This window comes from Humulus lupulus, chromosome 3 (genome assembly GCF_963169125.1).
Source record: "Humulus lupulus chromosome 3, drHumLupu1.1, whole genome shotgun sequence".
Lineage (NCBI taxonomy): Eukaryota > Viridiplantae > Streptophyta > Magnoliopsida > Rosales > Cannabaceae > Humulus > Humulus lupulus.
Genome location: NC_084795.1, coordinates 33,551,709 through 33,568,092, shown reverse-complemented (window position 1 = coordinate 33,568,092; position 16,384 = coordinate 33,551,709). Strand labels below are relative to the sequence as shown.

Sequence of the window (16,384 nt, the reverse complement as noted above, 5' to 3'; positions counted from 1 at the left end):
ATTTGGGTAATTACTATTTAATTAATTACTGTGACAGTGTGCTCAAGGAAAAACGGTGGGTGGGTCTGGACCGCTATGGTTGCATGTGGAATTTTCGTTTCATATAGTTTCGGCCATTACACGTGTCAGTCTGGTATTGGATGAGATGAGTGATATTTTGATCTTAGGAAAGATACTACCAGCACGTGCCAACTTGAGCACCCCTAGTCCCATCCAAGATAAGAATTGCTCGTACGACCTCGTTTTATTGGGTTGGCATTGGCAAGGCGGGCGTTACTTTCTATGAATGACTTTATGAAACTATGTAATGTGACTAAGAAAAATGAAAGAAGAAAAGGTTTTGTTGTTTTATTTTATTAATGAGTTGTCAAACTATAATTGGGTGAACAGGAAGAAAGAGACAGAAAATCCTAGTCCATAATATTATACTCCAAACACTAAAGGCATATCTAGAGAGGAAGAAGACGCATTGGTATCTAATAATTATTTTAATAATTAAGTCGTAATTTTGTAAATCTAAGATGCTGCATGCATGGCTATGGAAACCATTCAACAACTTACGTAAACATATTGCATACATACATATATATATATAATATAGGCTATCATGCACTGGTTTTCATATTCAAACATAGAGTAGATTATTGTTTTTCGTCAGTGGTTGAACTTTTAAAAATGCATAATTTATGTGTCACTTGTATTACTTAGTTTGTCAAAATCACAAGTTCTTTAGGTTACAAAATAGGGAGAGAATATTCTTGTTCCAAAAATATCTATTGTCTTTGCAAACTGACCCTTTTTTGCCTTATTTATAGGAGGCAAGAGATGATTAGTACAATTAATCTAAATACATAATTAGTGTTAATTCTCCGATTAGGTGGTGGCCGAGGTGTTGGATGTGAGACACTTGTCACCGTTCAGGAGGGATATGAACTTGATTTTGTGAGGGTGGCTAGGTTGCGTTGGTCTCTCGAACTTTCCTTTGTAGAAAGGAAGTGGTCCTCGCATGCATGGGGAATGCAGAGGGACAAAGAGCCACAATGTTACCACTCAGTTGACATTGTGCATGGGAAAGTGGCTAGCCGAAATGTCAAAATTAGATGGGCACAAAGAACTGCTAAAGGTACTCCTCATGAATCCCACCTTCTAGAAAATCTGTTAGTTTGTCCTCTGGGAGACTTCTCGTGCTTCCGAGAAGTTCACAATGTGAGTGGGCTCCCAATGAGGTATTCAGGAGACTCTTTGAGGTTTTCGCAAAATGGCTCCCGATAACTACATGTTCTCGGATAACGAGTAGTCGAGAACTAATAACTTTACGACCCCTTTCTTGGGGGATTGGACGTTTGTGATGAATGTTGCCCATGTGTCAGCGTTAGACCCAGACTTGGCATTGTCCCCGAGAAAAGCCTTAAGCACTTATAAAACAAAGTCAAACCATATATTATATTGGCAAATTCTCGGGTGCACCCCTAAAAGGGGCACACTGGTGCATCCCCTGGTGTTTTTTGCTTGGGAAGTACTTTTGACGATTTTTTTTTATGACCGTGTACATTATAGTTATTTAGATCATCCTGCAAATTTTCAGAAAATTCTGAATAATTTAGCGTGCCGAAAATAAGGTTCAAACATATTACCTTTCACATGAATAAAAAATTAGTCACGCGTGCAACAACATGTTTTGAACCTAAATAACTACAATATATACAGTAACAAAAAATAAATTCGCCGAAAATACTTCCTAAACTAAAAATAGCATGGGTGCACTAGTGTGCCCTTTTAGGGGTGCACCTGAAAATTTGTAAATATAATATATGGTTTGACTTTGTTTTATAAGTGTTTAAGGCTTTTCTCGAGGTCAATGCCAAGTCAAGGTCTGCAGACCAAGGTGTGCCCCGTTTTGGAGTGCACCGGAAAATTCACCTATTATATTTATGGATCTTATTAATATTAGCTCTCTCGCAATTATCCGTACGTAACTATCAAGAATTAAAAACCATACAGTATTTTATTCTTGTGTATTGTACTATCGAAAAAGATTAACAAACTACGATTGCTTGTGTATTAAGAAATTCAAAACAAGTAGTTTGATACTTAGTTGAGGTGACAGCGGATATAGAAACATTTTAGCTCGTTATTGATATTTATTATTAGTAAATATATAGTACTACAGTTGAATGATGAATGTGTATTTTTTCGGAAGCCACATAAAGTAGATGAATATATATGCCTTTATATTTGGAGTAGACTTGAAAGTAATAAAGTAATAATATGACAAATATTGAGAATAGTCGTCAGTTAAATGAATGGATATCGTGTGTTGTTAACATGATGGGCATTTATTTGAGGATATTTCTGACCAATTAATATATAGTTTTGACTATAACTTGTACCTTTAACTTCCACAAACTACAAACAGGCACCACGACACCGACATCAATCATATACATACATATATATAGCTTAATATAATTAGGTAGACATTCTTATACGATCATTTAATGGTATTTTATATGGTGGTTTAAGCACTACTTAAGAAATGAGAGCGAGAGCGAGAGTGACTAAATAATCCTATCTTGTAATCACGAGTGACCCTTACTAAATGTCTTATGGTAATGGGGCCCTTCTATTTGCTTCATTCAACAAACACCTGCCAACAAAGTTTGCTATTTAATGCTCTTTCTCCCTCTCTTTCTTTTTGGCCCCTTTCCTTCATTAACTGTTTAGTTTTATATATGACTTACTTCCCCAACTGTTATCCACTGCCGGTGAGCTGAGCTGAGCAGGAATTTGCACTCACCCTCACCCTCACCCTCACCCTCATTCTCAGCTGATCTGTAAGTCTTTATGCACAACATCACATACTTATACATATATAGCTGCTCCCATAAACCATAGGCTATGATATTAACATTTCTATATATAGAATCTTCTTGGTTATTGGGAGAAGTTTGAACTGAAGTTTGTATGCATATTCAATAATAATATGGTTACTGGGAGTGGTGGTTATTGAGGATAGAAAGATGGGTACAAGGGGAGAAATCAAGTCGCCAGAAGGCGGCGGTGTAATCACTAGTGGCAATAGTTTCAGCGTGGGTTCAACTTCGGAGAGGAAGAAACTGGGGATCCACTTCATTGAATCCGATGACCGCCGCACTGCTTTTGGCCGTGGCTATACTGGAGGAACCACCCCTGTCAATATCCGGGGCAAACCAATTACTGATCTTTCAAAGACCGGTGGTTGGATTGCAGCCTTCTTCATATTCGGTATTGTTAACATCTTTATAAAAACTTTCCATAATATTATTACATAGGTTGGCTTTTTTTGACATGTTGCTGTTGTTGGTGCACTTGCAGGGAATGAAATGGCTGAGAGAATGGCTTATTTCGGGCTGTCTGTGAACATGGTGGCCTTCATGTTCTATGTCATGCACAGACCCTTCTCCAGCTCATCAAACGCAGTCAACAATTTCTTAGGGATATCACAAGCTTCCTCTGTCCTTGGTGGTTTTCTGGCCGATGCTTACCTCGGTCGGTATTGGACAATAGCAATCTTCACAACCATCTATCTTCTGGTATGGAATTGGGAACTGGGAATTGTTTCATTTCATTTACTTTCCATTGGTGAAGATATAGAAGATTCAATACTTTTGTTTCTTGTTTGCTGTGTAAAGGGTTTGACAGGGGTCACTTTGTGTGCTACGCTGGACGTTTTTACACCAAACCAGGACCACTGCGACCAGTTAGCCCTGCTTTTGGGCTCTTGTGAGGCTGCAAAACCATGGCAGATGATTTACCTCTACACTGTTCTATACATAACTGGGTTTGGAGCTGCAGGAATAAGGCCATGCGTTTCTTCCTTTGGGGCCGATCAGTTCGATGAGAAAAGCAAAGACTACAAAACCCATCTCGATAGGTTTTTCAACTTCTTTTATCTTTCTGTCACTGTTGGGGCTATTATTGCCTTCACGGCAGTGGTCTACATTCAAATTAAACACGGTTGGGGAGCAGCCTTTGGCTCACTGGCTGCAGCTATGGGATTGTCAAACTTGGTGTTCTTCCTTGGTACTCCTATGTACAGGCATAGGTTGCCTGGAGGCAGCCCTCTTACCAGGGTTGCTCAAGTGCTTGTTGCTGCCTTTCGAAAGAGAAATGCCGCTTTCTCTAGTGGCGACTTCATAGGTTTGTATGAGGTCCCTGGCAAACAATCTGCCATAAAAGGCAGTGGAAAGATAGTGCATACGGAGGATTTCAGGTATTTAGTTCAAAATCAATTTGCAAGTAGAGTAAAACATAGTCTTACAAGTATATTAATATCCTTGTATCTATTTAAATACTTAAATATACCTTTCAAGATAGTGGCTCTTTTCGAGATCCAATCTTGAACCGAAACTCTTTTGACTTGCTATTATTTTGGATCAGAAGTTCGTTTGACTTATTGAAATCTGATATCATGTTAAGATTTATGAGGTTTCAACTCAATGTGGAATATTCTTATAATTGGGTGATCTTTCGTCTATGAATTATACTCATTCAGATTTCTCTCCGATTTGGGTTGCTTCTGTCAAATATTGCAGATTATTGGATAAGGCAGCCCTGCAGCTGAAGGAAGACGGTGCTGAGCCAACTCCCTGGAGGCTCTGCACTGTGACTCAAGTAGAGGAAGTGAAAATCCTTTTGAAACTCATTCCAATACCAGCATGTACAATAATCCTTAGCGCAGTGTTAACGGAGTATCTAACACTATCAGTGCAGCAAGCAATCACAATGAACACCCATATTGGCCATCTCAAACTCCCAGTGACATGCATGCCTGTGTTTCCTGGCCTCAGCATTTTCCTCATACTGTCACTCTATTACTCCACCTTTGTTCCCCTCTCCCGGCGCTTCACAGGCCATCCACATGGCGCTTCGCAGCTACAGAGGATTGGCATTGGATTAGCAGTTTCCATCCTGTCTGTGGCATGGGCCGCCATTTTCGAAAAATACAGAAGAAACTATGCCATTAAGCATGGATACGAGGTAATGTTCATAACTCCAATGCCAAACTTGAGTGCATACTGGTTGCTGATCCAGTATTGCCTGATTGGCATTGCTGAAGTGTTCTGCATAGTAGGCTTGCTAGAGTTCTTGTATGAGGAAGCTCCTGATGCCATGAAAAGTATAGGATCGGCTTATGCTGCTCTTGCAGGAGGCTTGGGGTGCTTTATGGCCTCCATTATCAACAGCATTGTCAAATCTGTAACAGGGAATCCAGAGAAAGGGGAGCCCTCGTGGCTGTCCCAGAATATCAACAGTGGTAGATTTGATTATCTCTATTGGCTGCTAACAGCTCTTAGTGTAATCAATTTCTGCATTTTTCTATATTGTGCAAGTAAGTACAAGTACAGGGTAGCTCAGGTTGAAATCAAGAAAAACAAAAATACATCTCTCTCCTATCCTAGTTAGTTATTCACTAGGAATTTTCTTCTTTCTTTTTTTAAATGAAAAAGGGTAACTTGTGAGGCCATAAATTATTGGCAAAGTCAGTTAATATCTAGAAATCTATTAGATTATGTGACTGGTGGTCAAAAATAAAGAGGTTGGTTCATTATGTGAATCAGTACGTGTTCTGAAAGTCAATACATGACATGTCATATTTTCAGCAAAAAGAGGATATTAAATTACACAGCAATCTTAATAAGGATCTTATAAAAAATGCTGCTGCCTATTACAGAAAGTTCCTACTTTTAAGACTAAAAGTTGTGCGTAGTAACGGAGAGAAACATAGGCATCGAATTCAAAAACGAAAAAAGGAAGGAGTTTTCAATATGAAGCAACCATGGTCCAAAAAATAGTATCACTATGTGATATCTTTCCTTTGTTCCACAGGCACAGAAGTGAGTAACAATTAAAATGTTAATGAATCATTAAAGCGAATTCGTGATTATGCTTTTTTTCTTTTTGCTGTTGACAAATAATTCGCTATTATTATTATTGTGCTTACAATGAGTTAAAGTGTGAGAGAGAGAGAGCATCAAGTCTTTGGTGGATTTTGTTGTTAGAAAGTGACATTAAGAAAGTATAGTGTTGCTACATATATCCATAGAAATAGAAAAGAAAAGAAATCTCGAATGACAAACATAAAAGGCCATGAGATTCTACTATTCTACCTTCTCCACAAATATTGAGGAGACCAAGTTGAATGGAAGGATTGTCATTCCTTCTAGCATCCCATCTTTTTCGATTCTTCACTTAATAATTATTTTCACATACCTTTCATATATTGAATTCATGTATTAGTGAAGCCGACTTGCCTTGCATAATTGTGATTTAGCTTCGCAATCAATTCCTCTTACACCTTATACTATTTTTATTATCTCAAGTGCCTTGTTACCTTTAACCAATCCAATCAGATTTCACTAAATAGTGGAGTTGACCTTACACTAGTGTGGTTTTTTTATCTTTAACTCAATAGTCATTGCGAGTTAACAAATAAAATAATTCATACATTTGGTTTTTGATTCCAAGGTTTTTTTTGGCAGGAAGCTCACTTTGAATTTGAGACTGCTATCAAAGCATTAAGAAGTCAAGTACTGTAACACTTTAATGAGCCCTGTCTTGTGGCCAATGCAAAGGCCGATTACACAGCACTTCGTCCTCATTTTAACTTCATAAGACGTAAAGGAAGAGATGAGAGAAGAGAAGCAAGGAGATTAGATTACAATCCAAAATCAGAGCATCTATTTCAGCCTAAATCCAACTTTTACTGCTTTCATTTTGACCAAAGATGATATTGGTTATCTCTTACCAATAAATCCAATCCTGATATAAGAAATATGACAACTCGAAACAAAATCTAACATGCTCATACCTATACTATGATATGATGTGCATTCATTCCTTAGAGTAGACAAAATTGCTCCAGAATCCTCCTTATGGTGGATATGCCAGGTTTAATACAACATCAAGTCAAAATGTTCAGTTAAAATGGTTAGACAACCAAGTGCAGCAAGGGACACACCAGGAGGAACCATCAGTAACGTTTACAAGGTTAGTTGACATATTTGAATGTTTTTGCTAATAATAACTCAAAAAGGTAATGGATAATGGTTCTAGCAATTCCACGCATTCAAAAGCCCAAACAAAAAAGAGTAAGGACTGTGAAAGAAGCAAGTGAAGAACTCCAACTTTCACCTCACTTGAAATATTTGCCAAAAACATAGTGTACAGTCTACAGATTCTGTGTTGCCTAAATATACTTTAATCCAGAGAGATACTGTTGTCTAGAGATCAGATACTGGGCCAGAGAATAAATGATTCCTAACAAACCCAATATCCTAATTTTCAGAATATCTGTGATTATCACAGATGGAAGATTTAGAGGGAGAGTTATCAACGGCGTTGAGTCTGTTTGCTTAGTATAACTCCACACAAACCTGTTGAAAAGGATATGACTGGGGAAAGTGAGAATGAGGAGAGCCAAATTCTTCACCGCAAAGAACCAATCCGGCCCACCAATTTCCAAGCCCCAGCCTGCATTACCATGCCAAACTTCTTCCCATATGCTGTACAGAGCAGTCATGGCCAAGTAGACTGATATGACTACAGCCACAGGAAAATATCTTTGCTTGTCCCCAAATCCCGCCACAAAATCAGAGTCCTGGTTGAGAAGTAGCAAAATAGGTGCCAGGAAAAATATTGCACGGTTTGAGCCACCCGTGAGATTTACATTCAAGATGAGGCATATAGCAAAGCACATTACGGTAGCAACGTTACCAACTGCAGGCATCCAGGCTCCCTCACTGGCCATCCTCTTGATTGTGAAGTTAGACACAGTAGATGCTCGCCGATGTTGCATGAATCTCATTCTTGGAGGATAACTAGAGGATGATGTGCTTTGACCAGATTGAACATGTCTAATTCCCCCCCTTTCTAAAGCTTTTTCACGCAATAGTGAAGCAAGTTCATACTTTACCTCAAGAGCTATAAGCATAAAGATTGCAGCATACAGACCAAGAAGAGATGTCCTCGCTCCCTCAACAGCTAGTAGAGTGGTAAACTTCTTGTCTTCTTCACCCATTTCTCCGACCCCACTTTCTCCAAAGATACTTTTGATTCTCACTTGACCCTCCAAAAGGTATGTTACTGGAAAGAGTGCTACAAGTAAAGCAAATACCCACGGTAGAAGCTTTGTGCTGGAGGCAGAAGGGAAATGAGTGAAGACCACAAACACAGAAGCACAGACCATGGTCACAACAATGAGAGCATGGAGGACAGCTGCCTGAAGGAAGTACTCGGCAGAAATGTACACACCCAAAGAAATACCCATAGCAATGGAGTAAAACACCCTTAACTCAACAATATACTTAATTGGTATGACTGATGTAACAGCTGCCAGTGTAAGCAAAATTGCAACAATAAGCAGCCAAGCTGGCCATGTAGGCTTTGGTGCCACAAAGCCATATATGGAAATGTCATCAGTAGACTGTCGGGCAGCTTTGATTAAGTCAGATCGGTAGGTCCATGATAAAGGAATAGGAATGGGTGGTTGCATCAGGATAAACAATAAACCTGTTGCAACTATCAGTGCTAGGCATCTCTTAGCAGACTGCAAAATGACAATGAAAAGAAGAAGAAAAAAAATGTGGTTAGCATTAAATAATACTGATAATTCATGTCAAATTGATGAAGATTTAATAAGTATCCAACAACCGTATTCAGTTTCTTATGATAAGACTCAATTGAGAGAATGAAAAGTACTGTAAAATAAAACGATCAACCATAAAGTAGTGATTAGTCAAATAGTTTAAGTAGCTAGTCATCAACCAACACATTCTATACTTCACCTCCCCCAACCTTTGTTAAAAATAAATAAAATTGGAAGGCAAGCAAGATGAAAGACATTACTGCCAATGCCATAGTTTAAGATATTAATTAGAAATTGCAGAAGCAAAAAATTTCGGAGATAAAAAATTGCTTCCTTCCTCAATTTGTATTTAAGTGGTTATATTAAAGAACCTAAGAAGAACTTAACAAAGAAGCAAAAGAAGGAAGTTGTGATACCAGGGCATGAGAGAAGTGCAGTGCAACTATGGGTACACACGCCAAGCCCGTCAAAACAATACAGAAACCCAAGAGTAAACCATCAGACGGGGATCTCCCATTCAACCATTGGAGAGCTTCAAAGATTGTTTCACGACAAAACCAGACAGTTAAAGCAACCACACCAGCATGTGCATAGCCTTGCCAAACTTTCATCTTAGAGGCTGTTCTTGACTTGTCCCTGAAGATTCATATCCACATTAAATAAGCTTGAAGAACAGTGAAAACTAAGATGCTTTGATGTAATGAACTGATAAACTACCTGTACAGAAGTAGTGGCGGAGAAACAGCTAATAAGAGGATGGCAGACACCCATACAACAGACTTTGATGTAATTAACAACATAGCAAGCTTGGAAGAGTACAAGCAGGTCAATATCCAAACTGCCTTTGAACCAATCCGATGATCAACGGATAGTCTTCTAGTTAGAGCCACACCCACAAGTGTTGTTACAACAACCAAATAGCTTGGATACATCACATCATCCTCAAAGCCGTAGTAGTAAATACCAGAATAATTGAAAAATCGGTTCTCAATGTGGCAAAGCAGCAGTGCGTGAGCAATTAAACAAGCCTCCGTCAAAAAGTGAAGTTTTGGAGGAAGGAGGGCAATACCAGGAACAGCCATGGCCAAAATAACATTTGCAGTTACAAGTTTACAAAAAGATTTCAGTGACATGCCTGCTATCCAGATATTCAAATCCCAGAAATTATGCATCACAAACCACATGACCATCAAGCTCCCTAGCACAACAAAGGCAAAGTACGATGGCAGGCTCTTTTTTGTGAAAAAACGAGCCAAGTAGAAGCCAGCTACAGACGGTAATGGAACGAACTACAATAAAACGAATAAATACCAACAGTTAATGGCTAAAAGCACAGAACAAATTATAGAAATTGATTACATGGTTTGTTTAATGAGGTTTGTGAGATGTCAAATGATTAACGACTCCAAAGCAAAAGTAAAGACAGTCAATTGTTCAGTCAGAACTAAATAATGTAGCTGCACAAGATACTATAGAGAAAATTCAATAGGAACAATAATGTGTCAGGAAAGTGAGAGATGCATACCACTAGAGGAAAACCCACAACGATTGCCCCAGCAGCACTAACTACAACAGCCAAAAAAGTGAAAGCCAGGGAGCTGAAAGCATCAGAAACCATGCCCAAAGCATAGGCACCAGCTGCGGAAGCTCCTCCAAGCATGGCCGTGGTAACAAGAAGGTAATTCAACGGCGGAGGCACCTGAATGTAGCGGCCCAAGGAATGGAAGACAACTCTAATCTCCAAGCAGATAACGACGACAATCAAAGCAATAGCACCGTTCATGACCCGAATGCTGTGAAGATGTTGAGGATTCTTAGACACCCACCAAAGCGCGCCCCGGGTGGAGGCATAGAGTTGGAACAAGAATGGAATGAAGAAGAGGAGGAACAGATCAGAAACGGCGGCAGCGGAAGAGAAGAGAATGGCGTAGTGAGAGGCAATGTGGAAGAGAAGAGGAAAGAAGAGCAAATTGAGTGTGTGAAAGCAGGAATCGAGAGGCCCCAGAATGAAATTATCTTCGGGAACCTGTCCGCCGTGGTACTTGGCTTCCTGCTTGGTTTTGAAAGAAGAAACTCGAGGGATAGAGTAGAGCCAGTAGAAGAGGCAGTTAAAGGACATAAGATAGTACGAGGCATTTTGGATGCCGACGGCGGAGATGGTGGCCCAAGTGAAGAGGGCGGAAGCCGGGAAGGGGATGCAGGCGAAGAGAAGGCGCTCGAGGGCGAGAACAATGGAAGGGTTCTCGATTTGAATCCACTTGAACTGAAGGGAAGCCCAGACGCCGATGAGGAAATTGGTGTGGGCGCAGAGTAAGGCGGCGAGGATGGCGAGAGGGAGGGAATTGAAGGTGGATAAGAGAGAGGATGTGAAGAAAAAGGCGATCTGAGCGAAGATGAGGGAAAACCAGACACCGAAGAAGGCACCGGTCTTGAAGTTGAGGGAGTCGACGATGTATGAGATCATGAGGCCGAGGGTGAGAATGGCAAGGACGGGTGTGCCACCGAGGTCGAGGAGGAAGGCGGCGCAGGGGAGGAGAGCGACGGAGATTCTGAGATTGTGAGCAAAGGAAGCTGGGGTGAAACGGGAATTGTTGAGAGATCTAGAAGTTGAAGAAGGGTCCAAGTCAGGGCCTCGATCGGAGGAGGAGTAAGGTGGGGAGCCATTGCTGAAGGAGGAGAAAGAAGGGGCGCTCAGCGATGACGATATGTATGGTCGGAAGGAGCGTGGTTGGAGCTCCGGCGGCATCATCTTGGCCGGCCAAAGAAAGACGACAACGACGACTTCTTTTTCCTTGTTCTTCTGAGAGACTACTCTGTTCTGTACTCTCTCTCCCTCGTGTGAGTTTTGGAAATTAAAAATTAAATTTTTAAAAAAAAATTGTGAGTGGTTGATTGGATTTGTGTGACGTGTTTCGTCACCAATTTGACCGTCCGATCATCTAAGAAATTATGCCTACTATCGGCAAAATGCATCTATTTATTGTTCCCAAATATTTTTAATTTGTTTTTTTGACACTAAAATATGTTGCAATTAAATATATGGTAAATACCATTTAACTCTACAAAAGTTATCCATCCCATTTTCTATTTTGTTAAATGAAATAAAGTAGCACCCTAAATTGGATTTTAAAAGTTATCCCTAAAAAATTTTATTTTATTAAATGAAATAAAATAGTATTCTGAATTTGATTTTGATTAAATTATTTTTTAATATGATCAAAATAATCTCAATTTTATAAATTAATTAATTAAAAAAATTAAAAACCAAATTAAAACTCTAATTAAACTAAAAATAAATATTTTTAATTATTAAAACTTAAAAATAATTATTATACACAAATTCAAAATTAAACATAAACTCTTTATTTAAAACATACAAACATCAAAATTACAACAAATCTAATCTCACAAAACAAAAATCTAAAACAAATCATCAACAATTGCAAGTCTTATACAACCAAATAACCAAAACCATTAGCAAACGAAAATGATAAAATCTCTTATATAAAATTAACAACAAACTCAAAAATCTCAAGAAATCAAAATGACGAAGGAAAAAAAAAACATAGTCAAATCCCCATTGTCAAAACACCATAGTTAGAATTTATCGTGGAACCAAAACTTAGATCCGTTTGAGCCATGGAAGTAGTCGACTGAAACCATTAAAGCTTTAGTTGATGCTCTGAAATTCTATAACCATGGAAGTCGTCAAAGCTCAGATCTATTGTTAATTCCCTCGTTGCAGTCTACTACTCGAACTCCCTAACCTCTCCTCCACCAAACCCACATTCGTCCACATGCCCCTAAGCACCAAATCATGTCAAATCCCTCTGTTGCACCAAATGTATGCCTCCCTCGCACCTCTAGCTCCAGATCGCACTAGTTTGGCCAGTCCCAAATTACACCAATTCGGCCTTACACCAGCCCAAACCCTCGCCTTCACCTTCGTTGATCTACGATGTCCGATCGTTGTGGATGAGTTACGCAGTGGAAGAGAAGAAAGGGTCAGTTTATTGTAGTGGAGGAGCTGCTGTAGTGCACCTAGGAGTGATTGGGTTAGTAGTAAGGAAAAGAAAGGGACGAAGGAGAGAAAAGGAGAAAGAAAAATATATTTAATAAATAAATTTATTTAATTTTTAAAACTATTAATATATATTTTTAATTATTAAATAATAAAATATGAGGATATTTTGGTCATATTGAACAAATATTTGACTAAAATCGGGTGCAAGGTATTATTTTGTTCAATTTTGCAAAACACAAAGTCCAAATTTTTATTTAATAAATGTTATTTAGTATTTTTTTTCCCTCGAACTATGGCCAATACATTACTATACCGCTTGATTTTTTCGAGCTGTTAAAAATTACCCCCAAACTATTCACAGTGTTCTAAAGTGAGACTTCTATTAAGTTTTATCTTATGTGACTAACGGGTTGCTGACGTGGCTATTTGGTCATTATTTGTCATTGCCACATCAGCGTCATGTGTATAATCTAAAATAAAAAATAATTTAAAATTAAAAAAAATATATTTCTTATAAAAAAATTTAAAAATTAAAAAAAATATATATTTTCTTTTTAATTCTTAAAAGATTATTTTTTTAATAAATTCTTAAAAAAATAATTAAATAAAAATTTCAAATATTAAAAAGAATAAAACTCAAAGACGTCTAATTTTTTTTTTGACAAAACTTAAATTTATCTAATTGAAACTTTATTAATTCCATCATTATTAAAAATAAATACTTTAATTTTGTCAAACAAAAAAATTTAGATGAGTTTTGGTTTTATTTTTTTTTAATATTTGAAAATTTTATTTAATTAATCTTTTAAGAATTTATTAAAAAAATAATCTTTTAATAATTAAAAAGAAAAAAAAATTGAATTTTTAAATTATTTTTAATTAAAAAATATATATTTTAAAATTTAAATTATACAATGGCGCTAATGTGCAAATAACAAGTCAGTGACCAAATAGTCACGTCAGCAATTTGTTAGCCACATAGGATAAAACTTAACAGAAGTCTCACTTTACTTGTAAATAGTTCATGGATAACTTTTAACGGCTTGAAAAAATCAGGGGTACAATAATGTATTTGCAACGCCCTGGTTACTCCAAGACTGTTACGGTGAACTTTGAACTGTGCTTAACTCGCTAATCGAGTTCTTTAGTTATAAACGTGCATCTATGTGACATTAATAGGTTAAGGTGAAAAACCAATCAAAAGGAAATGATATATTTCATTAAATATATAAAATTGTTCATGGGCAAAAAAAAAAAACATTTACAAGTTATTTACAATCCAAAACGGTCATTACAGTGTAAAATTTACAACCTGCCAACCTAAGCGGCAAAAATAGGGTAACACCCCTAGTTCCTCTGAGAACTCCTTGGTCGTGGTGGTCAAGCGACCTCATATGTACACATCACCACCTAAGCTCTCCACTCAAGGCAAGGTGATCTTTTCTTTCCCTTTACCTGCACTACAAAGCACCCATGAGCCAAAGCCCAGCAAGAAAACTCAATACTGCAATAATATAACATCAAACAATGATCATAATAATCATCCAGGACTTTTATCCCTAAGTAGAGGAGTAACAGTTGTAAAAGTCACTAAGGTGGGTTCCGTTCCCTTTATAAATAAGTGATCAAGTCACTAGCTTAAACATGATAAGTGACTGATGAGCAAGTCACCAATATAAATCAACCGAGTGACCATAGAGTCACTAATGTGGGTTCCATACCCTCAGCCATGTGACGATACGGTCACCTGGGCCTTTGGCCCTGGCTCTGAGTAACTAGTCATAAAACTAGGCAAGCGTTTTAGTTTTCATCGAACTTGAGGTTGGTCTGACATTAATGCTCATAATGAGTCATTCAATGCAGATGCGATTAGATATAATCTTTTATCGGCTCTGCGTTCATGATGCTTATGCCGCTCCTGACTCATAGGTCAGTAACATACGACCAGTGCTCAAAACTACTGTTGAACTTGACTAGTAAGTCACAACTTCACAACTAGTCTGACACCATTGCTGATTCTGACTAGTAAGTCAGTGCCATTCACAAGTAAGCAAGATTTGCTAAGCATTTGATATGAAATCCATGTCCACATTTAAACACTCAACATGCCTCAAGAATAACCACGCATGTCATATATATAGGGTACAGTTTTCTTACCTCTGGTTCGAGCGAGAATTAATAAAAGAACGACCCTTGAGAACGATCAACCTTTTAGTTCCTTGACGATTACCTGGTCATAACCAATCATGGGATTCCATCAATAAAATGAATCACAAAAGGTTTTCAGACCAAAACCTAGCCTCCGAGACATCGAATCCTACTAAACCGGGTAGAAGGATCAATCCCGAGGCCTAAGGTTTGAATCCCCAAGTCAAAAACACAATTTGGGCCAAAATGCCACTAAGGGTCGCGACCCTCTCTCACCATGCTGCGGCCCGCCTCCTCAACCAGAAGTGGCCCCCTTTCATTTCCCCAACACGGGTCGCGACCCTCCTTCTCCATGCCGCGGCCCAACAGCCCAGCAGCTTCTCCCTTCCTCTTCAATGAGCTTGGGCCGCGGCGCTCAAGAACAGAGTCGCGACCCCACCTGAAACTCAGCCAAAAACCCTTGTTTTTCCCCTTCGAACTCATTTCAAAACCCCAAACAAACACAAAAGGATGCTTGGTCCATGCACAGTACCAACAACACACAAAAGGATCCTCACCTTCAGGCTCAAAGGTGACCATCTTCCTTCTACAATCAATGGTTGCCCCATACTTCACCAACCAATCCATACCAAGAATCATGTCGAAGTCAGTCATAACTAACTCTATCAAATCCACTGACAACTCTCTGCCATCCACTGTCACTGGCAAAGATCTGACACATCTCTTGGATACTACCAACTCCCCAGTGGGTAACAAAGTTCCAAACCCCACAGCGTAATAATCACATGGTCTGCACAGTCTATCAATACTTCTACTACCAACAAAAGAATGTGTAGCACCAGAATCAATCAAAACATTATAAGGGGTTCCAACACTAAGAAGCTGACCTATAACTACTGAGGGTGAAGCCTCAGCCTCTACTTGTGTCAATGCGAACACTCGAGCTGGGGTCGAGCTGTCCACTTTCTTGGGTTCTTCCTTTCTTGCCTTAGGGCAATCTTTCTTAAGATAGCCTACTGCTCCACATGAAAAGCAGGCCCTTGCCCTACACTCTCCCAAATGTCGCCTCTTACATCTAGGGCATTCAGGATAAGACTTCCAGGCCTCACTACCACTCTGGCAGCCCATTGAAATACCACGGGGTCGCCTGTTAGGACCTGGAGCTGGGAAAGTATCATGAACCTTCCTCTTCTGATCATTGGGGCCTCCACCCCTACCAAAACCCATAAATGGAGAACCTATCCTCCAGAACTATTTTCTGGCTGCATTATCTCGCCAGATCTTATTCTCTGCACTCTCAGCTATGAGTGCCTTCTCAACCACCTGTGCATAGGCAATAACCCCAGCCACAGTGGTAATGCGAACATCTCGGGCTAGTATAGGCTGTATCCCCTAAAGAAACCTCTCCCTTCTGGTCCCATCAGTAGGCACCAGCTCCATGGAAAACTTTGCCAATCGATCAAACTTCAGAGCATACTCAGTCACTGACAAACTCCCTTGAAGTAACCTGATAAATTCTTCAGTTTTTGCCGCCCTGATGGCATCATTGTAGTACTTTTCATTGAACAGAGTCTGAAACTCTTCCC

General features: G+C 39.0%; 2 protein-coding genes across 2 annotated transcripts; one reads left to right on the top strand and one right to left on the bottom strand.

Annotated features, from left to right (window-relative positions):
* Positions 1 to 2,705: 2,705 nt before the first annotated feature.
* On the top strand, positions 2,706 to 5,596 carry LOC133822487 (protein NRT1/ PTR FAMILY 6.1). Its single transcript, XM_062254836.1, has 4 exons — positions 2,706 to 3,264; positions 3,355 to 3,572; positions 3,672 to 4,252; positions 4,575 to 5,596. The coding sequence occupies exons 1-4, from the start codon at positions 3,021 to 3,023 to the stop codon at positions 5,443 to 5,445; spliced, it is 1,914 nt and encodes a 637-aa protein (XP_062110820.1). The 5' UTR covers positions 2,706 to 3,020; the 3' UTR covers positions 5,446 to 5,596.
* A 1,299-nt stretch (positions 5,597 to 6,895) lies between these two features.
* LOC133822486 (uncharacterized) lies at positions 6,896 to 11,471 on the bottom strand. The gene is made up of 4 exons (XM_062254835.1): positions 10,152 to 11,471; positions 9,344 to 9,915; positions 9,043 to 9,262; positions 6,896 to 8,587 (listed from the first exon to the last, which is right to left on the bottom strand). Exons 1-4 carry the CDS (start codon positions 11,373 to 11,375, stop codon positions 7,229 to 7,231), a joined length of 3,375 nt encoding a protein of 1,124 aa, XP_062110819.1. The 5' UTR covers positions 11,376 to 11,471; the 3' UTR covers positions 6,896 to 7,228.
* Between the last annotated feature and the right edge of the window lie 4,913 nt (positions 11,472 to 16,384).